The sequence below is a fragment of the Peromyscus californicus genome, unplaced genomic scaffold (genome assembly GCF_007827085.1).
Source record: "Peromyscus californicus insignis strain IS unplaced genomic scaffold, ASM782708v3 Scaffold_21__1_contigs__length_65335640, whole genome shotgun sequence".
Classification (NCBI taxonomy): domain Eukaryota; kingdom Metazoa; phylum Chordata; class Mammalia; order Rodentia; family Cricetidae; genus Peromyscus; species Peromyscus californicus.
Genome location: NW_026294514.1, coordinates 8,667,580 through 8,689,715, shown reverse-complemented (window position 1 = coordinate 8,689,715; position 22,136 = coordinate 8,667,580). Strand labels below are relative to the sequence as shown.

At 44.8% G+C, this 22,136-nt stretch overlaps 1 protein-coding gene across 5 annotated transcripts in view; it reads left to right on the top strand.

Moving 5' to 3' along the window:
* The window catches only part of Ankrd44 (ankyrin repeat domain 44), a 260,633-nt gene that overhangs the window by 141,462 nt on the left and 97,035 nt on the right, over nucleotides 1–22,136 (top strand). For all 5 annotated transcript variants that reach the window (XM_052749463.1, XM_052749461.1, XM_052749464.1 and 2 more), the window contains exons 4-8: nucleotides 853–923; nucleotides 11,652–11,852; nucleotides 12,213–12,300; nucleotides 14,989–15,131; nucleotides 16,687–16,899. In XM_052749463.1, the coding sequence (XP_052605423.1) occupies nucleotides 853–923; nucleotides 11,652–11,852; nucleotides 12,213–12,300; nucleotides 14,989–15,131; nucleotides 16,687–16,899 (716 nt within the window). The remainder of the gene's footprint in view (nucleotides 1–852; nucleotides 924–11,651; nucleotides 11,853–12,212; nucleotides 12,301–14,988; nucleotides 15,132–16,686; nucleotides 16,900–22,136) is intronic.

Below are 22,136 nucleotides of genomic sequence, written 5' to 3'. Positions count from 1 at the left end.
TACTATCAATTCTATGATTCATTATTTCTTTTAGTTCATGGCTTAAAAAGTAGCTCACATTTACCCACAGAAGTCTCTTGCTCCCTTTCTAGAAGTTTCTGTGTTTAATCTCTGCGTGCACTTGACTCATGTTCTAAGCTCTTGCCCCCAAGACACCTATTCTTTTCTTCCGTTTCCCGGCCCTTTAGTTTCCTTTATTCATGCCTCCAATCTCCACCCTCATGAGTTTCTTCATTATCTTAAAACCAAAATGGGTGCCTCTCACCGCACCTATAGATACCGCCTCCCCTTTTCCATTCACAGTCCTTTTATAAAATAGTCTCTCACTGACGGGAGGGTTTATCAAAACCCTGAACCAAAGACTTGTATAGGGTGTTTCCATTGTTCAGATGGAAAGGCTTGGTGGGCTTGCTCCCATGGAAAGTCGTGGGAAGGTCAAGGGAGCAAGGTGTGTTCTGTTTTCCTGGAGTCCATTCATATGCATCTTCTGCTCAGTGCCATGACCTGCCTTCAGTGAACCAAGTGTGAAGCGTGTCTCTCGGTGTGAGCTAGTTTCAGCTTGGGCTTGAACCTGTCTGTGTCTGCTCCATGGCACGAAGAAGTTGGGAGCAATCTGCACAGGCCTCCTGTCTGGAAACTTCATGGAATAAGGGTTCTGGGATCAAAATACCTGGCTAGTACTAGAGGGATAGTTGGGATATGAGGGAAGATAGATTTCTTTATCCCATATGAAATCTTGTTAAATTGCAGCTGATGCAGAGAAAAGGAGATCTGCTGGTTATACCAGGCAAATGGGAGCGGCGCGCGGCCCCTGACTCCGCTCTGCCCCTAACCTGTGCTGTTTGGTTGCAGGAGCTCGAGTCAATGCCAAGGACAACATGTGGCTGACCCCACTGCACCGCGCGGTCGCTTCCAGAAGTGAAGTAAGTGATCTCCTCAGTTAGTCTAACTGCTACTACTGTCTGTAGAAAAAGAGTTCTTTCCACCGAGTCCAGGATCGTCGTGGGTAGAGATAGCCTGTTACTTCTAGTGCAAGCGGGTTACCCAAAGGGCAGCTCTGCGTGTGCCTTGCTCAGGTCAGACATGGTGCAGTAGGAGAGTCCTAGTTAGATTTCTGTCGCTGCGATGAAACACCATGACCAAAAAGCAAGTTGGGGAGGAAAGGGTTTTTTTTCCTTAGGGTTTCTATTGCTGTGAAGAGACACCATGACCATGGCGACTCTTACAAAGAAAACATTGAATTGGGGTGGCTCGCTTACAGTTTCAGAGTTTTAGTCCATTATCATCATGACAGAGAGCATGGCAGTGTGCAGACAGACGTGGTGCTGGAGCTGAGAGTGCTACATCTTGCAGGCAACAGGAAATCGACTGACTGTCACTGAGGGCAAAAGAGACCTCAAAGCCCACCACCACAGTGACACACATCCTCCAACGAGGCCACACCTCCTAATAGTGCCACTCCCTTTGGGGGCCATTTTCTCTCAAACCACCACAGGTTTACTTGGCTTACACTTCCACATTGTTGTTCATCACTGAAGGAAGTCAGGACAGGAACTCAAGCAGGGCAGGAACCTGGAGGCAGGAGCTGATGCAGAGGTCATGGAGGGGAGCTGCTTACTGCCTTGCTCAGCCTGCTTTCTTATAGAACCCAGGACCACCAATCCAGGGATGGCCCCACCCGCCATGGGCTGGGAGCCCTCCCCTATTGATGACTAAATGAAAAAATGCCTTACAGCTGCATCTCATGGAGGCATTTCCTCAGCTGAGGCTCCTTCCTGTTTGATGACTCTAGCTTGTGTCAAGTTGACACACAAAACCAGCCAATAGGACGAGGCATCATGGCCATCCAAGTCGGACAGCATGAACATTGACTTCAGAGCATTTTCAGCCTGGAACGGAAGGAACATAGCAAGCAGATCTGTGCAGTGCCAGAGTGGTTTGAGAGGAATAAGCAGGCAAGCAAGCATGCTGGAGCACGGCATATCTCCCCAACGAGAGATCAGCCAATCTAGTCCTTAAAGGATAAGCAGGGCCCAGCAGGTCAGGAGGAAGAGGGAGGGCCGACGCAGAGGAGAAGCAGCAGGCCACGAACCTGGGTCAGGAGGAGCTTCCTGGAGCAGAGAGGGTAGTGCAGTGTCAGTCAGCTCATTGGGCTGCCAGAGAAACTATCATCCTGTGAGCAGCTGGCAGTGGTCTCAGCAGACCATGCTTCAGAAAGACCACCATGGAGAAGGCTGAGGGGAGGCAGGGAGGACCCAGTCTTTTCAGAGATAGAGGCAAACCGGACAGGATTTTGGCACCTTAAGAGAATGAGGTGGGAAAAAAGCTGGCAGGTGAATAGAGATGCCCTTGGCTGAGCAGGTGCAGGTAGGGTGGGCGGGGAGTGGGTGAGGGGAGCTGGAGTCCTGGAAGCTAGCTCGTTCTTTTCAGGATACAGCCTGGGAAATAAGTCCCTGGAATGTAAGCTCCATGGGGTCAGGAAGTTTATTTATTTATTATTTATTTTATTCTGTGATGGACCCCAAATCTAGAATGTTCTAGAAATAGAGAGTGGAACTCAAAACGTAGTTTGTTGCTGAATGCTGGAAATATGTGATGATAGCAAATGCACTATCATTATTTATAGAAGTCTGGACCTTGGGGATGAGGAGGGTGATCGTGGAAACCATGACACATGCATCGGCCAGTTCAATGGGAGGGAGGCTCATGGATAGAAAGGGAAGGCCATGTAGGAGCGGGGCTGGGAGGGACCCAGTGAATCTCAGCCTGGCCAGAGAGAAAGGCGCTGAGCATGGTGTGTGTGGGTAAATTTGTCCTGTGGAGCTGCCCCTCTGGTGCTGGAGGAGGTGGTGTTCTCCAGGGACACTGAGGAGCGAGGCAGCAGGTGTGACAGCTTGTGTGAAGGCTCGTGTGATGGCCTCAGCGCTTGCTGTTTCTCTTTGGCAGCTGTGTGGGAATTTCAGAATGTACTTAGTATGTGGCAGTTCAGGATCGTTATCTTCCCCATGGTTCCGGGTGTTTGGAAGTGTTTTAAAGGGGGGTTGGCTGTATTCTCTTCCCAAAGAGCCCACGTGGAAGGCGGGAGGTAAAGAATCCCGAAGTGCCGGGCGGTGGTGGCACACGCCTTTAATCCCAGCACTCGGGAGGCAGAGCCAGGTGGATCTCTGTGAGTTCGAGGCCGGCCTGGTCTATAGAGTGAGATCCAGGACAGGCTCCAAAGCTACACAGAGAAACCCTGTCTCAAAAAATAAAAAACAAAAAACAAAAAAGAATCCCGAAGTGCCTTGCTCAGGCACCAGAGAACACACCTGAAGTCTCCATGTTGCAGTTCTGTGGTACCTGGGGAAACAGGCCCAGTGGCCGCTGAAGGAGGACACTAGCCTCAGGGGATTAGCTTCTCCACAGGGGAGATGACTTGGTCCTTAGTAAATTTATTGTCTTTTTCAATATATGTAAACATAGAGAGGGTCTTTTCTTCCTTAACTGGAATGAGGTCTCTTTAGTTGAACGGATTTAGACACTTTCTATATATCATGTACTATATATGCTGATGGAGCTGCGAAGGAGGTAATACCTGTGGTCCCCAGCTTTGGGGGACAGAGGGACACACAACACGTGGTTTCAGGACCCCGTGACCTTGTTAAGTAGTCACCCCTACAAAAGCTTCGAGCCTCAAAATGTGCATTTGCCACCAACCAGCAGGGCACTGTCATTATACGTCTTGGTGTGTCTGAGCCCAGTCTGACCAATGACGGGCTGTTCAGTTCTTAAACGTCTATGTCATTGAAAGGCACCTGGTCCTTCCTCAACCAACCAGCAAGGTTTTCTGGGTAAAAAGAAAAAAAAATGATTGCAGATGCCTCTTGCTGGGGAAGAACTAAATGTGAACTCACGAAAGACAATGCCTTTGTAGTATCTGCCACAGTTGAATAGTTTCTAGTGAAAACTGGAATCTCTGGGTCCTTCATTAGAGTTGACTATTCACTGAACAGCTGAACTTGGGCTCATGCTTGATGCCGTGGAAGTCCTAAATTCAGACTCGTTTTTTCTTTTGAATTTGGTCCTCCTACTACTCTCTTGTGCCTCCCCTTACTGACTGTTGGGGGCAGTGGGGGGCGGGGGGGGGGAGAGTAGGCCTAAGGGGAAAGGCCAGGGGGAGTTTGTTTGGTTTTTGTATTTGGCTATTAGCACTTGCAAAAGAGGATGCTGGTTTTCGGTCTGAGCTGGCCCATGCGTCCTTTCCTCAGACAGAAATTGTTAATGAGTGTGTGGTAAAAACAGTTTCTCCATTGAAAGGCTTCTAAACTCTGCAGCACCCCAGTATCATCGTCTGACACATTTGGGTGTCCCAGGATCAAAACAATTCGGAACCAAGCAGCATTGTCTCCTTGCCTGCTACCTAATGCCCCACTGGTCCCACCTTTTTTTTCTAGCTTTTTTCGAGGTGGTGGAGAAATGGAGAGACTTTTACTTAAGTATTGGAGCAATGTGCTTTGTCACAGTAGCCAAGAGAGAGAAGCGAGACTTGAGGCTTCTGGAGAGAATGTTCTGAAAGCTGTGAATGATTTAATCTGGTCTCTCCTGCCCAGTGGGTTCCTCTTGCCTCTTCGCTTTGTCTTCCGGAATAGCGCGCCTGTGAAAACAGAGTTAAAGGCACGCAAGCCCGGAGTTGAACATGGGAAAGTTTAACATTTGTTTGTTGAGGCCCCACTGGGTGGAAGGCATTGCCGGCCATGTTGGGGGGGGTCCTTCGTGGAGCACACAGCACGGCCTCCGAGGTTGTGATGTTTGGGGCCTGCGGCAGCCCGAGTGTGAATGTGCTGGCACCTCACGTCTTCCCCTTCTGCTATGAGGAGCTGAGTGGCACTGAAGGGGAATTGCCGAACTTCTCACTTCCCTGTTCCCGAGACTGTGTGGGTTAGAAAAGTTAAAATTGTTTGCATCCTGTCTTTGGGGTGTTGGATTGAGGACAGTGTGTTTTTCTAAATATTGCCATTCTGAGAATTTGAGCCTTCACTGTGTGCTAAAGGCCTTCTGAGCATTAATTTCCTTTAACCTCTGAGCCTCTGACATTGTATTATTGGTCATACTAACTTAGGAAGTATGGCCCCAGAGAAGTTAAACATGGAATAAAAGGTGTTACAGCCAGTAAGTGGTGTAGCTAAAATTTTTCTGGTTCTGTTCAGCTCCTGTGGCACTGCGACCGGCTGCTTGGACCCAAGTAAACACACAGAGACTATATTATTTATAAACTGTATGACGGTGGCAGGCTTCTTGCTATCTGTTCTTATATCTTAAATTAACCCATTTCTATTCATCTATAAGTTGCCACGTGTCTTGTGGCTTACTGGTACTTTTACATCTCACTTCCTCTGTGTCTGGCTGGTGACTCCTCACTCAGCTTTCCACTTCCCAGATCTCTCCTCTCTCTTTGTCCCGCCTATACTTCCTGCCTGGGTACTGGCCAATCAGCACTTTATTTACTAACCAATCAGAGCAACACATTCAGAGCATACAGAACATCCCATAGCAAAGTGGAGAAGAGTATGGTTAAGGACACTCCTTGCTCACACACCATGCACCACCGCAGATCACATAAGCACCCTTGGATACTGTTTTGACCAGCAACCATCTGGTTTTGCCTTCTGTGTAGAAAACTTCTGCCATTGGGAGTAAAGATCTTTCTGGGGTTGAATGCTTTATAACCGACTTCCTGGAATGTAGATGGGTTATACTCAATTTACTGTGTATTGTGAAGTCTTCGGGGTGCTTGTTAAAAGATATTGTTCTAGATTTCTCCCCAATGGCCCTGCTTGAGCTGATGGTTGGGCCTGGAAATCTTCATCTTATACAGTAAATTCTGATGCATGCCTCACTATGAGACCTAAGAGTGGATACTAGGATTACTTTTAAAGAAGTTTATATATTGTTTTAAGTTAGTTATTTGATAAATTTATACTCTTCCCCCACCTTTAAAAAAAAAACTTCCTCTTGCCTTTATGAACCCTGGCTTCTCCCTACCTGTTCATTTCTTGTATTCATTACTTTTGGTCTTCCTTTGTGACCCATTTAGTTTAACAAGGGTCATCTGTGTAGCCATTGGCTTGGAACTTTCCATTTAGAACTTGGTAGAGCACCAGTGGGTACACAATTGAAGGCAATGACCCTCTTTCCCTGAATCTATCAGTTGAAAATAGTTCAGCAGTGAACTGTCCATGTCTGGGTCATGTCTGGGTCATGTCTGGGCCCATTCTGCTGCAGATCCAGAGCTGACATCCACAGTTGCTGAGGGTTTGTGATTGCAATGACTATGTATTGCCCAGAAGACAGCAGTTTGCAGTCTGTCTTCTGGCCCTTTTATTCTTTCCACCCCATCTTCCATGCTGTCTTGTAACACAAATCATAAATGGTCTTATTAATAAAAAACCCAGAGCCAGATATTGGGGTGAAAGCTGAAAGATCAGAGGGATAAAACAAGCCAGCCACAAGTTCTTACCACTAGGAAAATCCTCAGCCCAAAAGAGAGCTACTTCCTGTATACGCATACCTATATGCCTTTCTGTCCCTGCCATCTCACTTCCTCTCTCTTCCCAGCTACATCACTTCCTCTTTCCGCCCAGCTCTATCAGTTCCTGTATGTCTGTACAGACCTCCAGACTTTTATGATTAACTAGTGCTGGGATTAAAGGCATGTGCCACCACGCCTGACTTTGTTCCCAGGGTGGCCTTGAACTCACAGAAATCCTGAATGCTAGGATTGAAGGTGTGTGCTACCACTGCCTGACCTCTATGTTTAATATAGTAGCTGGCTTTTTCCTCTGATCCCCAGATAAGTTTTATTGGGGTGCACAGATAAAATTCCACCACACTGTCTCTTGAGCTTTGGAGGGGATGGTATAAGTATCTTGTTTAGGGCTGATCACTCAACCATCATTATTTCCATCCCTTCTTGTAGCCACAAGTGTGCATTCACTGTAGATCACTGAAAAGAGACTTTTCTGGTTAATGCTGAGAGTGGTAATTGTCAGTGGATGTAAATATATGTTTTGAAGGTGATTCTATACTTTGTTAATTTAGTTAAACAATAGAATTGAATTCCCCCTAGGGCCTATGATCTACCCACTACCATAAGCTTTTGAGTGGGGTTTATAGTATCAAGTATGGAGATGAAGAGTGGACCTCAAATCCTATCAGGGGGATGTTGATTACCTCCATAATGGCCATGCCACTGTTGTGCATGTGGGTATATCTTGCAAGGCCCGTTGGTGACATAGTTCCTAGGATTCCCAGCTGGGTAAGACTGTTGATGCCTTTCTCCCCCAGCCACATGTATAGCACCTTCCAGCATTGTAGGGAGATTTCCAGCTCACTGCAAATACTTTTGTGTGTCTTTCCTGACATTCAAAGATGCGGTTTTATGAATACCCCACCCCCGCCGCCTAGAATGCTCTCCTATCCCAAGTCTCCAGTGAACACCTTTGTATTGCTAGTTTATAGAATAACTGTACCCTAGTAATAATTATAATAATAGGGACTATTTTTGTTTGGTAATGGATATTTCTAGAAGAATAATCCCATGAACTGAGCAAATTGGTTGAGCACCAATTTATACAGTTCTTACAGAGCATGAAATTGCTATAATCAATATGGGATAAAAGCCCTGAAGGATTACAGTCATACAATATAAGCCTTCAGGATTCATGTGTGGCCTCGGGTGCATGAGCCTACAGCACAGCAACTGCCCTGTTAATATGTGCCAGTTATTGTTGACAGACCTTGCTAATGATCACATCCCTTTGTTTATGCCGCCAATGTTCCTGAATGTGTAGTATGTCCAAGGTATTGTAAGTGGATGTTTCCATCCCTCCAGCAACTCCCAAATACCTGGCAGCCCCCTCCCCCAAATTACCGCACAGAGGCTTATATTAATTATAAATGCTTGACTGGTAGCTCAGGCTTGTTACTAGCTAACTCTTACATTTTAAGTTAACCCATATTCATTATTCATGCTCTGCCATGTGGTGGTACCTTTATTAGCATGGCAAGTCCATCTCCTGCCTCCTTTGCATCTGGCTGGTGCCTCCTGACTCTGCCCTTCTCCTTCCCATCACCCTTAATTTGGTTGCCCTGTCTATACTTCCTGGCTACTGGCCAATCAGAGTTTTATTAAAACTTGAGTGACAAACCTTTACAGTATACAAGGGGATTATTCCACAGCAACGTACCATCCACACTGTGGAGAATGCAGAAAGTTGTCTAAGCAACTTTGTCTGACCTAAAGCAACTTACAATTCATCAAATTTGACATTGCTTACACCTGCAAAAAATCATTTCTAGTTTTAAACCTTACTTCTCCATAGTGACTTGTGGAGAGTTTAAGTACAGTGCACATTTGAGAGTAATGTGAGATTTCAGAAACTACCTATGAGCTTTCAGAAACTTGGAGAGAAATTGAATAACTTCATACTCAGGTGGGGTGGCTTGTGCCCATAATTGTAACATTTGAGAATCTGAGGGCAGAGGCTGTCTTGAATTCAAGGAGAGCCTGTGCTGCACAGGGAGCCATATCTCAATAAACAGAACAAGACAAACAAGCAAAAAGAAAAGGAAACAACAACAAACTCACAAAAGAAAAATTGAATACCTGTTAGATTTAATAATAAGTTAATAATTTTGTCTTTTATAATTTTTATTCTAGTTGCTTTTTATTATATTTTGCAAAAGTTCTGGGTTGTGATGCACTGGAAATAATAATAAAAATTTTCACTGAGACTGGATGCCATGCTGGTCTTGAATTTGTGATGGTTCTTCTCCTGCTTCTGAGAGGTGTGGTGGTTTGAATAGGTATGGCCACCATAGACTAATGTGTTTGAATGCTTGGCCTATAGAGAGTGGCATTATTAGGAGGTGTGGCCTTATTGGAGGAAGTGAGTCACTGTGAGCGCAGGTCTCCTATGCTCAAGCTATACCCATTGTGGGACACAGTTCACTTCCTGTTGCCTGAGGATCAAGATGTAGAACTCTCGGCTGTCCCCCCAGCACCATGCCTGCCTACACGCTGCCATGCTTCCACCGTACTTCCTGCCATGACAATAATGGACTAAACCTCTGAAACTGTGAGCCAGCCCCCATTAAATGTTCTCCTTTATAAGAGCTGCCATGGTCATGGTGTCACTTCACAGCAATAGATATTCTCACTAAAGCAAGACAGATACCCGAAGACAGGCATGTACCACCACCACACTTTAGCTGAAAACATAATTGTTAAAAACGAGACCTCCACCACAGATGGTTGAGAAGCCACTTTTAAAGTATCTTTTCTTAATTTAGAAAGTATTGGTTTCCCCCCTCCAGTGTTAGTTTCTTCTTCATCTTGTAAATTTATGTCAGAGGAAACTACTAGGTATTAAATTTTAGCCAGGGTGCAAATACAGGGAAAGAAAGCCATCTTTGATTCAAAAAAAAAAAAAAAATTCGTCCAAGCAGATGTACAGTTACTTCCTCACAAAACCAAGATAAAGCACTCCCAAGGTTAACATGCATGAAATAGGAATGCAGTTTGAAAGTCAAAATCCTTCTTAAAGTGAAGATTTGGTGAGGTCTAAATATTGTATTAGATTCCTATCAGATATATTAAGCCAGTTTGACAGGATAAAGCTATAGTTTCAGATTATAAATAACTAAGGAGAATTAACATCTGGATACATTTATGCCAGGATACTTTTTTGGCTGATCTCACGAGAGTCTAGTAGAAAACACGTGGACCCCTGAGTCAGCCAGGCTGATGGGCCATGACCCTGAACTTCAGCCATCCTGCCTATGAAATGAGACTGCTTGTGAGTGGAAAGGTCATCCCAGGGGACCACTAGGCCTTCTCCATTTTTGAATGCTTATGGACTTAATGACATAATCTTTGTTGTTGTTTTGTACTGGGCGTTCATTCTAAGTCCCTGTGCATGATGGACAAGTGCTCTATCTTTAAGCTACATCCCCAGCCCCCAAATCATCTTACACTACTATATTTCTATGGTCTAAAATATTATTTATTGCCGGGCGGTGGTGGCACGTGCCCTTAATCCCAGCACTCGTGAGGCAGAGCCAGGCGGATCTCTGTGAGTTCGAGGCCAGCCTGGTCTACAGAGCGAGATCTAGGACAGGCACCAAAACTACACAGAGAAACCCTGTCTCGAAAAACCAAATTATATATATATATATATATATATATATGTGTGTGTGTGTATATATATATGTATATATATATATATAATTTATTTTAAATTTTGAGAGCAGAGTGTAATTTATCATTTCCCTTTTCACTTTCTTCCCTCTGGGCACTCCCATATACCATTTCTTGGTTCTCTTTCAAATTCATAGCCTCTTGTTTTTCACTAGTTGTTGATACACACACACACACACACACACACACATACACACACACACATACACAGCTAATACTTGCTCTGTCTGTGGGATGTTACTTGTGTGTATGTCTTCAGGGCTGACCATTTGGTACTGGATAGCCAATCGGTGTGCTCCTCCCTGGGAAGACCTTTTCTCCCACTCTCGGCATCCTTAGCTGCCTGTAGTTCTTTGTGTAGGATTTCCCCCGTTTGTGGTAGTGTGTCTGTTGTTGCTCAGCTCACATTCGGGCAGTCATGTTGGCGAGACTTTCTGGATGTAGTTTCCCACATTCCTAGGAGACAGAGTCTCACAGTAAACTTCCTGCCCCGGCTTTCGTCTCTCTGGCCCCTCTTCCGTAATGTTTTTTGAGCCGTGGGTGCAGTTGTGTTGTGAATATTTTCATGTTTTAAAATGAATTTCTGGAAATTAAGAACTCCTCCTCTGTATGCCGTGTATTTCTTGACAGAGTCCTCTCATGTTACCAACGTGGAAAGGATGGGAGTCTTGAAGTAGACAGTATGGAAATGGAGAATGGCAGAGATAAAGCATGTAACAAAAGTAGAGAGGAAAATAAAGGTCATGGCTCTTCAGGGTATCCTTGATCTGTAGGAGCTGCGTGTGAAAGGCCAATGTGGGAGCATTCACAGCCACCTGGGGAAAGTTGGCAGAGAAGAGATGCCCTGCCCTGTACATCCTCTTGAACTCTTAAAGTGTAACCCAAATGTCGGCCGTGATCGCCTTGCCTTCAAAGCTGATACAGTCATGGAAGGACCACATGGGAGGAGAGGAAGGAGGGGAAACAGTGGTCAGGTTGTAAAACAAACCAAAACAAAGCCAAGCCAAAAAGGGGTCCAATAATGTGATGGGCTTTGGGAGTTGGTTGGCTAATAGTCAGACTCCTTTCATGTTAGAGGACGTTTTTGTGGAAGTTTGTCTTACAGGTCTTGTACCTGATGTGCACATCTGCACATGGATGCTTTTAGGTGATCTAAGGAGGTCTCAAAAGAAAACTGTCTTTAGAAGGCATATTTGATTTTAGATGGCGGCCAGGCTCGAAGCGAGAGAGAGTGAATATGTCATTCTGTGTTCCTCTTCAACTCTCTACTTCAGAGGACATGTCTTGTCCACAGCCTGCCTGAAAGGGAGCGCTCTTTCCTTTCTCACTACAGTCCCTGTGTCCTGAGAAGACCTTATACACAGGAAGTATTGATTGGCATTTGTCAGTGACCCTGCAAACTGCTTTGTTTTAGGAGGCAGTACAAGTATTGATTAAACACTCGGCCGATGTCAATGCGAGAGACAAGAATTGGCAGACCCCCCTCCACGTGGCAGCAGCCAATAAGGCTGTCAAGTGTGCAGAAGTGATCATCCCACTATTGAGCAGTGTCAACGTCTCTGACCGAGGAGGACGCACAGCCTTGCACCATGCAGCTCTGAATGGACACATGGAGGTGAGTGTTCGCCTCAGTGGGAACTGGGACACGCTCCTCAGACCCTGTTAGCCACAGATGGAGCCATTGTGATGGTTGAGACTTTATGTGAATGTCAGTATAATAGAGGTCTGTCACTTGGGCAATTATATCCATTCTCAAATTCAGACCATAATGAACTGAGAAAGTAGACTGTCACACCCGTCTTCTCTTGGCATGTGTGGCAGGGCCTGCTGTGATACCATCTTTCTTGTCTAAATCCCTGACTTGCTGTTAGGGTTGAGCTAATTTGGTGTAGATCACATGTAGGCGGTGAGGAGCCCTCATCATTGCAGAGGGAACACTTGATTTCATTGTTTTTTTTTTTTTTTTATCTTCCAGATGGTCAATCTACTCTTGGCCAAAGGGGCAAACATCAATGCATTTGACAAGAAGGACCGGCGTGCTCTGCACTGGGCAGCGTACATGGGTGAGGATTCTGTGTGTGGAAAGCAAAGTGCAGGTGTCGTTACTAGCTCAATGGGAGAGCGAGTGCCTCGTGTGCATAAGACCCTGGTTTTGATCCCCAACATAACAAACAACAACTAAAAGCCACAAGCGGATGACCTTAACTGCGGAAGCCACAGGCCCTTGTTGACCGTGTAGGCTTTCTTGGGCAAGTCTGACTTAAGCGTCGGATTCCACTTGAATGAAGATTTGGCCCGTTTTCCTGGCATCTGGAAAGTGCTCCAGTTGGCCAGCTGCCTTGTCAGAGGCTTATTTATCCCAACAGAGGGGGAGGATGACTCATGGCCTGGATCTCCCTGAGCATTCTTCACTCTGGATTGGAAAGCGACACACTTTGCGTGTATGTTAGCTTGTTATGGCATCAAATAAAGTGTTTAGAAAAGAAAGTAGACTATTTAGCAAGGCAAGGACACCATGCTCTTTGTCCCTGCACTTCTAAATATTTTTGAAATAAACCAAGGGAAGGAAGAGAGGAAAGTTTCCTGGCTCCTTTGTAGGTAGAAGTGGTGGAGTTCCCGTCCATCAGGCTTCTGCTACGCTGGGTTCAAAGTGGAGGCCCACGGGCTTCCCTTCTGTCCACCTCACTCTGCTGGAGTTGAAGACATAGGGTGCCTCTCTGTTTTGTCCTTTTCTTTTGATCAGCACAAAGATCTTAGACAAATGATAGTCTTCCCAGTTGATTTCAATGCAGACATGAGACATGAAGAACTAAGATCCTTCTGTTGTGTTTCTGGTTGGAAAAGAACCATCAGTTAGAAAAGAAGACAGGGTTCTGTGAGACGAGTTGCACACAAGCTGATACCCATCGGGGGATATTGTTCTGGTAAATTCCAGAGCATCCACACAGAGGGACCCAGTAGGGAGTACAGCAATGGTGTCCATGTGTGTTTATAAACACCCAGGGCTTGTGATGCACTAAGGAGGGATGCCTCATAGAGAAATACAGACATGTATCGTATTCTGTATGTACGTATAGAATATGGTAATATGTGTAATATTTTCCATTGCTGTGGAAACTTCTAAACAGTGAAGGGAAACTTGGAAAATAAATAGTGAAATATTAGATGGTATCGCCAGCGATTGGTGATTGGCTTCTTTTTTTGAGCATTTTTGCCTGTTTGAGTCAGTTTGATAAACATACATGTCTTTTATCATCACTTCAAAAATTAACATTAATTGTAGGGGGCGGGAAAGAGTGGATTGGGGTAAGAATAAAACAAATCACTTCACTACAGATTTCTGAATGAATTCTTAGACTTACAGATCCCAAGAATCTTAAAAATTTGTAAGAATTAACTCTTTGTGTAGCAAAAGACCTTGAACTGCTCCTCCTACCCCACCCCCCAGTGCTGGAATTACAGACCTGTGTCGCTCTATCTGCCCGGCCCCTTCTTTCATTTTTGAGTGTCACAGACCTTTGAGTTGGCTAAAAGCAATCAGATGTTTAGATAAAATGTACACTGAGCTATTCAAAGAATCTGGGGGCTTCAAGCTTCTGCTCTCCTGATGTATGGTTAAAATATCTTGGTGTCCTGAAGAAGTCAAATCATTATTACCCATGTCATCAGGATGCAGATGGGAAAGCACACATGTGGGTGACAGTTCTTAGGAGCTAATGGGGTAAAAATGGGAACAAACAGCTTGAGATAGCACCACTAGTAATTGAAAATATTTTGTCCTATAAACACGTTTTTTGTAGATAAAGAATCAAATTTTGATGACGCAAGCTCACACACCTCCCACCCCTACCTACACCCGCCACATCCTTCACAGACTTTAGGTCTTGCAGTCAGTATTTGTCTCCTGCCCTTCAGTTAGCTTCGATGTCTGTAACAGTGAACTTAAGCTTGGGGTGATCTTCAATTATAAAATAAAGGCCAAACACGTTTATCATTGTGAATCAGGGAGCAGAGTTCAAATGCCCACAACAGTTGAGATTAGGAGGGTTTTCTATTTAGTGAATAATTTACGGGAGTTATTTTACAGGGTAACATAAGAAATTGCCCTTTTAAATTTAAATGGATTAAAACCCATCAAAGCAATGGCAGTTTCAGATTTAACCGTAATCTGGGAGTATTCTGATTTTTTTTCTTTAGTTAGTTTTCTAAACTAAATTGTTACTGTTGGGCTTTTTTGGTGAGGAATGGTAATGGTTTTCCTTTTAACACAACCCTTGTACTGTTTCTGTTTTGAGGCAGGATCTTGCTAAGCCACCTAGGCTGGTCTGGAATTCACTCCGTAGCCCACGCAGTCTTTGAACTTGTAATTTGCTGTCGTCCGTCTCCCAGTTGCTGGGATTGCACACTCAACTTCAGTACAACTTTCAAAAGGCTGTGACACTAACGTGTTGTCACTTTCTGGTTCTTTGTTGTCACGGTGAACAGCCATCACCTTTGCTACATCTCATTCAAGTCTTATTGACTCATCCTCCTTCTTCCCGTGGGTGGGACTGATACAATGTCCCGCACAGAGTTGGTACTCAATAAATGCTCATTGACTATTTTCCATGAGGCAGCGTGGATCAGAAAAACACTGGTGGTTAAAACAAACAAACAAAAAAAAGGAGCTAATAATGATCTTTTTGGATGCAACACGTTGTTGCGTTGCCTATTTAAGGTTAATGGTGTTTTTGCTGCTTTGTTCTGTCAAGGCCACCTGGAGGTTGTGGCCCTGCTTCTTAACCACGGCGCTGAAGTTGGCTGCAAGGATAAGAAGGGCTACACCCCGCTGCATGCTGCAGCCTCCAATGGGCAGATCAACGTTGTCAAGCATCTCCTGAACCTGGGGGTGGAGGTAAGCCCAGGGGCTGTGCCACAGCTCGGTTCATGTCTTTCTGCATTTTCTCCCGCTCTGAAATACAACCCTGTTCGCATTTTTATTCAAGTGGGGGAAAACTTATTTCCTTGGGTCCTGTATTTCTTTTTATGTGAGCTGATAAATTGTGATAGGGGCATTGATTAAATAGCAGGCAACCAGAAACAGACTATATACATGGAGACTCTATACATGGAGACTATATACATCTCTCTCTCCCTCTCTTTCTACATAGTTTCTCTGTGTGGCCCTGACTATTCTAGATCTTGCTCTGTAGACCATGCTAGGCTCAAACTCAGAGATCTGCCTACCTCTGCTTCTTCCACCTAGTGCTGGGATTAAAGGCGTGTGTCACCACCTCCTGGTTAACATTTATATCCTGTGTAATATGTAATAATCAGTTATGTAAAGAGGACCCCCAGAAGCTGACCTGGGAAATCATGGGCCACAGTCCAAGAGGGAGAATGGATGGCAGGGATTGAACAAAGGGACTTGGATGTTGAGCTACAGTCGGCTGTGGGAGGCCAGCTCCCACCTTTTAAAGGGTTCCTGTGAGGAGGAGAGAGGGATAAGAAGCTTTAAGATAGAAAGATAGTGAAGAGGAGAAAGACAGAAACACAGGATAGCTTCGGGAGGACCTGGATCAAAACCCAATGGTCCCTTCTGTCTCTTCAAAAGGGCTTTTTATAACAATGCCAAGGGGTGGGGCAAAAGACCTCCCCCTTACTAGATTAAAACATACCACACAGCCAAGTGCAGACCCTTCCAAACACCTGGTAACCACACCCGTGGTCAAATCAGCCCCTTATGCAGCCCTGCTGGGTAAAGCAAGCTCAGGTTCTCAGACCCTGAGTAAGCTCTCACTAGGAAACCTCTGTGGGTCTCTACAGTCCCATTCTCCTTCAGCCAGGCACAGTCATGCTCAGGGTATCTTACCCCTGGGTAAAGGAGAACCGGGTGCTGTGAGAGACCAAGGTGGTGATGCCTGACCCTTGAGCAGGTCTGGGAAAGCAGTAGGGAGCTGTGGACGACATACCTCAGTCCCGCAGGTGGGTCAGCCTGTGAGGTATCAGGCTCCAGAGTGAGAACGGAATTGATTCTGAGCCGGACTCAAGGGCACGGGGTCCACAAGTCACCTCTCTTGCTAGCCCTGTCCCCTCTTCTCATAGTCACTGTTCCCGAGCCCATGACTTTGGGGTTTGTTCTTTGCTTTTCTGACATTTTGAGAGTGTCTTTGCCTTTTGTCTTGTTTGTCTCCCTCCAGCTGGGAAAACCCCTCCACAGGCTGAAACCTCTGATACCTCATGGGTCATTTTTTGTCATATTCAATTTTACCTGTCTTTCCTGGGGGTGGGAGGTGGGGGAGGGAGAGAGGCACTCTCGGGATACCTGCTGGGGAGCAAGTGAGCTCTGAATAATTATGCTGACTTATGTGGATATTTCCTCTCCCTCGCCAGGGCCATTAGGCCTTTTGTGGCAAACGGAGTAAATTGGCCCCAGTGATTTTAATTGCCCTGTGTTGGACGCTTTGCAGATTGATGAAATCAATGTATACGGAAACACAGCACTGCACATTGCCTGCTACAACGGCCAAGATGCTGTCGTGAACGAGCTCATCGACTATGGTGCTAATGTGAACCAGCCCAACAACAGTGGCTTCACCCCGCTGCACTTTGCAGCGGCGTCCACTCATGGTGCTCTGTGTCTGGAACTGTTAGTAAACAATGGGGCCGATGTGAACATTCAGGTATGACCCTCAGTCTCTCTGCCTTAAACACCTTTGCACTGAGCCCTAGAACTTAAGCAACCCTTGTCAGTTATGCTGTGTGTTCGTGAATTGGAAGCACTTTGATCCACACAGCTTTATCCTGGGTTGAGGGGCTGTGGAAATTGCTGGGTTGCCTCTCCGGGTATGATGGTACCAGCATGCAGGCAGCAAGGCTCCAATCATATCTCCTTTGTGGGTTAATGAATGCTCAGGGTGAATGTCGGGTCTTAAAAGTGCCACCTCAGCCCATATTTTAACACAGATACCTGTGGTTAGCTGGTTGGGCAGAGCTGCTGAGAACACAGAGGAATGGCTGACTATTCCCATCCCCAGCATGGCTTTCAGATGCTTTCTCCCAGCAGGCTATAACAGTGGTTCCAGTGATGGAGCAGTGACCCAAGTGCTGTGAGCATTCCTTCAGCCATGGAGTTGACTAAGGACTGCTCTGCTCTTGATTTGATAGTGGAGGGAAGGGAACTTGAAGATGAGATGTAATCTCTGGCCATACAGATTCACAATAGAGGAGATAAAATACACCCGGATGGCTAGGAGGCAAGAGAGCATGTGATGAGTACCAAGAGCAAAAGAGTAGTGAAACGTTGCAAAGTAGATGACACACATGTTCGCTTGTTTCTTGTCTGGGGATAAAAAAACAAAACAAAACAAAACAAAACAAAAACCGAGCTTGTTTTTGAGCTAAGAAGATTATAAATTGAGAGGAGCCACAGAAATAATTCGAGAGAGGACATTCCCAACTGAGAATGGTGTGAGCAAGGGAGTGGGGAGCCGTGAACTCATGATTTACCGGCTCACCATGGTGGCTGGTGGAGGCAGCCTGTGTGTCTGTGCCCTCAACGTTCCCCATTTGGGTTGTACTGAAACACCCTTGCCCCATGGCAGAATATCCCAAGCAGTGCCCTCCACCATCCCTTACCACTCAGCACTAGGTATAGAATGAATGTGTAGAATGTATAGAATGTGGGACTCTGGAACACCAGGAAGCACCCTGACCACTAAGGTAAGCACACAAGTGGTTAAACAGTCACTGTGTCATCTGTGGTCATCTGTGGGTCTTTCAAGGGAAGTCAGATGAGGGACTTCAGTTAAAGATACCATCTTTGTAACCCTCCACTGAACTCACAGTTTGAAAACCCTCTGTGATCAATGGGCATGTTATTTTTAAATACAAAAGAAAGTGTTTTTTTTTCATCCTGAGAAAAAAATAAGCGTAACTGTAGCAGACCTGCAAATGGGAAGGCTTCGCAGTAATTGAACGTCTGTAAAACTGGTCCAGGTTGTGAGTCCTGAAGATGAGGAATGGGAGGGGCCTCTGGAGGGAGAAACTTTGCAGAGAGAGAGAGTCAACAGAGCTTGGCAAGGGAAGAGAGGGGAGCTGGAGATGAGGAATGGAATCCAGGGAAAGGGAGGTGGTACTATAGAGTGGTCACGTGCTTTGATCCGGGGCTAGACTGCCTTAGCTTCAGATAGATCAGTCAATCCTAGCATTGACTTCAGATAACTAACCAAACGCGACCCATCTGAGCCTCAGTTTTTTTTATGTGTAAAGTTAGGGAGATAATAGCATTGTCTTCATGGTCATGTTGTGAAGATTAAACATAGTTGTCATACCTAAATTATACAGATCAAAATCTGTCATACAGTAAGCATTTGATATTGTTCACATTCATTGAGAGGATGTCAAGAACATGAGTAGGTATAGGAGGTAAACTGATGCACTTAGTTTATTTTTCTTTGTGTGTGTGTGTGTGTGTGTGTGTGTGTGTGTGTGTGTGTGTGTGTGTTGGAAGATAAGCAAATAAGACATTATGAATAGAAGAAAAGATGAGCTCCTGAGGAGCATGATGATCATGACAATTGAAATATTCTGTTTAATTCAAGGTCAGTGTTGGATTCTACCTTGCAAAAAGGGTTACTGTTTGTCACAAAGCAATCTTAGTTCATGCTAGCTTTCCTTTATGACTCAGGCCTTGACCATACTTAAAAGAGCTTTCTTGTTTAATTAAGTGAATTCTCAAAATAAAGCTTTCAAAGCCTTAAATCTGATAGGAAAACATACCCAGGAAATTGGGGGAGACTAGGAATTAAGAAAAGTATTTTCCCCCATAAAAGCAGAGCCTTAAACAAATAGAAGAATTGAATAGAGTCTCCTGAGCACATAGGCAATGTTGCCCTTGTCCAAAGTTCCAGTGACAGGTAGCAACATCCAGGGGCCAGTGTGAAGAATTTTTCAGGCAGAAAATGAAGTGTAGCAGAGTTGTAGTTTTAGCTTGATTGAGTTCTACGTTTTGAAGACCAAAGGAGCATTGCCCTTTGAATGGCGTTGGTTTTCAGTATTTTTGTTTTTGTTTTGAAACAGTGAGCACCCTTTCATCCATAACATGTAAGCAAAGCAGCCCCAAATGGTAGCCATGAAACTTAGGACAAATGACTACTACTGCCTAGCCTTATTAGTCAGTGAACAAAGGCAACAGTCAGCACGGGTAGATCTGAAGTGGGCCTCATCGGCACCAAACATCCCATCTTTTTACCATCGGCGGTCATCTCTGCTTGTCTGTGCCTTCACTAGAGACCCACGCAGCCGAAGGAGCAGAGCGTGGTTGCCGTCTTCCTGCAAGACTGGCTTTGCAGTCTCTGCACTAGCCACTGCCTGCTTCTGCTTGGCTCACAGCCGCAGTTCAGCTACCAAGTGAGTAATCCTTGGTAGAGCCCTCGCAATCATTTCCAGGCATGGGAAGGCACTGGCTTCACTATTTACCAAGATATTTCCTAAACACTGGAGTGTTTATACCTTTATATACATTTAATTAAATCATAATTACTTATGTGTTTATATTAAATTTAAGAGCAAATCCTGGAACAAAATTTTAAGAAATAGCACCATCTATGGACAAGTTAGTGGCAGCTCTGAAATTCCCACCTTCGCTTTCTGTGAGTCTCAGATTGCCATCCCTCTTGCTTGAAGGGCTTGTGGGTTTTGGTTTTTGATTTTTTTCTTTCTTTCTTCTCTCTCTCTCTCTCTCTTTTTTTTTTTTTTTTGGTTGTTGTTTTTTAAGTCTTTATTCCAAAGCAGTTCCCAGGTATTTGAGTTATTGGGACTGTCTGCACCCCAGACCAAGCTTTGGAGTTAGATGGTTTTTAGAAATGTCCATGAATGTTTCAAGGTCAGTGATGAAGACAACCTCATCCTCTCAATGGCTTTTCCTTTTCCTTTAAAAGGTGCCAGGCATCTGTCTTTTTTCCATATTTTCTGATTCCTTCTATAATCATATTACATAGATCCTGTTAGCTTTCCTCCCATCTACTGAAGAAAATTTTAACTCTAGTATTTTTTTTTTTCTTCAACTAGGATGTAGTTACCACTGTGGTTAACTCTTCCGTTGGCATAGAGTTTGGATAACTACTTTACTCTTTTCAAAGGAATACCTAGGATATAATAAAGCTCCTTCTGCCGAAACAAAACAACCTATAGTCTAAAGCATGGCTCTTGCCTTTGAGTCTACCATGCAAGCGTGAGACGATACCCTGGGCCCGTTCAGAATCAGTAGATTGAGCTGGTTCACAGAATTCCTATCACCAATCAGCACCCTAGGTAGGGGTGGATCTGGGTCCTCTAAGAGATACTTATTTAGTGATTGTTCAGCTAGGGATTTTAAAAACAAAGCCATTTTAAAGCATAGATGCTTAGATTTTATCTAAGGTTGAATATTCATGTGTGGCACTTCATTTTTTTTTTTTTTTTTTTTTTTTTTGGTTTTTCGAGACAGGGTTTCCCTGTGTAGCTTTGCGCCTTTCCTGGAACTCACTTGGTAGCCCAGGCTGGCCTCGAACTCACAGAGATCCGCCTGGCTCTGCCTCCCGAGTGCTGGGATTAAAGGCGTGCGCCACCACCGCCCGGCGGCACTTCATTTTTTTAACCTCAGACTTGAGGAAACATTTCTACTGATATTTAGGAAAATGACAGTGATACAAGCTTTAAAAATACCCAAGGCCAGCAAGCTGGTTCAGCAAGTAACGGCTCCTGCCACCAAGCCTGTGGACCTGAGTTAGAACGTTGGGTACCACATGATAAAAGATGAGAATAGCGGGCTCCCTCGAGTTACCCCCTGACCTCCATATGTGCATCCACACACATACACATTAAATAAATTAATTAAAATGTAATAACATTGAAGATCAACACACAATGAAGATATGGTCACTCCTCACTGTAAGTCCAAACGTATCATCAACTTAAAACTATTTTAGCAAACTCCTTCCCCGTACTGAATGTCACAGCTTGGCAGCAGTCCATGCAGCATCTCTGTTACATACCTGCATGCTGCTGCCGTCACAGCACACCTCCAGGGCTTCATTCTGCATGTTGCAGCCTGGAAAAGGAGCTGCATTCAAGCTCCGAGGCACAGTTCCTACTGAATAGGAACAGGTCCACGTAATCACAGGGTTCAGAGTGCTGTGTGGAGTGTTGTGAGTTGGGTGAAGTCTGCATACCTGCTCCTCTGGAGATGCTTTTGTCCCAGAATCATGACAGTTTCTTTCAGACTCATTTTTATTTCTTAATTAGCTGTGTGGGAGTCTGATATTTGGTATGATAACACTCAGTAGATAAGTTCTGTACATCTATGTTTTGTCTTAGCCCGTTTTAGGAAGTTTCATTTTTTTTTTTTTAATCATGAGTAAGACATAAGTAAATGGAGCACACATTTTAGTATCTAAAGTAAAATGGAGGGATGGTGCAGGGTTTCCCCTTAGTTTTGAGAGTTGTATCAATTAAGTCAGCTACAGGTCAGACAGGTCCACGCAAGTTCACAGATCACTTACCTTTCTAGAAGCTGAGAAGTACACCAAGGAGATGTCCCTTGTCAGCTGATGGCAAGGGAGGAGAAAGCATTTTGGATGATCACTTCCCTAAGGGTTTTTAAGATGTGTTGTTAGTTTTTTTTAAATTGAAAGACAAGGAGGCTGGTGAGATGGCTTAGCAGGAAAAGGTACTTGATGTGCACGCCTGTGACCTGAGTTCGATCCCCGGAACCCACACATAGCTGGAAGGAGAGAATGTACTCTATGAAGCTATCCTCTGGCTTCCATATGTATACTATCCCTGTCCCCCATTCCCACCATTGAACACACACGCACACACACACACACACACACACACACACACACACACACACAATCATAGAAATAATACAACTTAA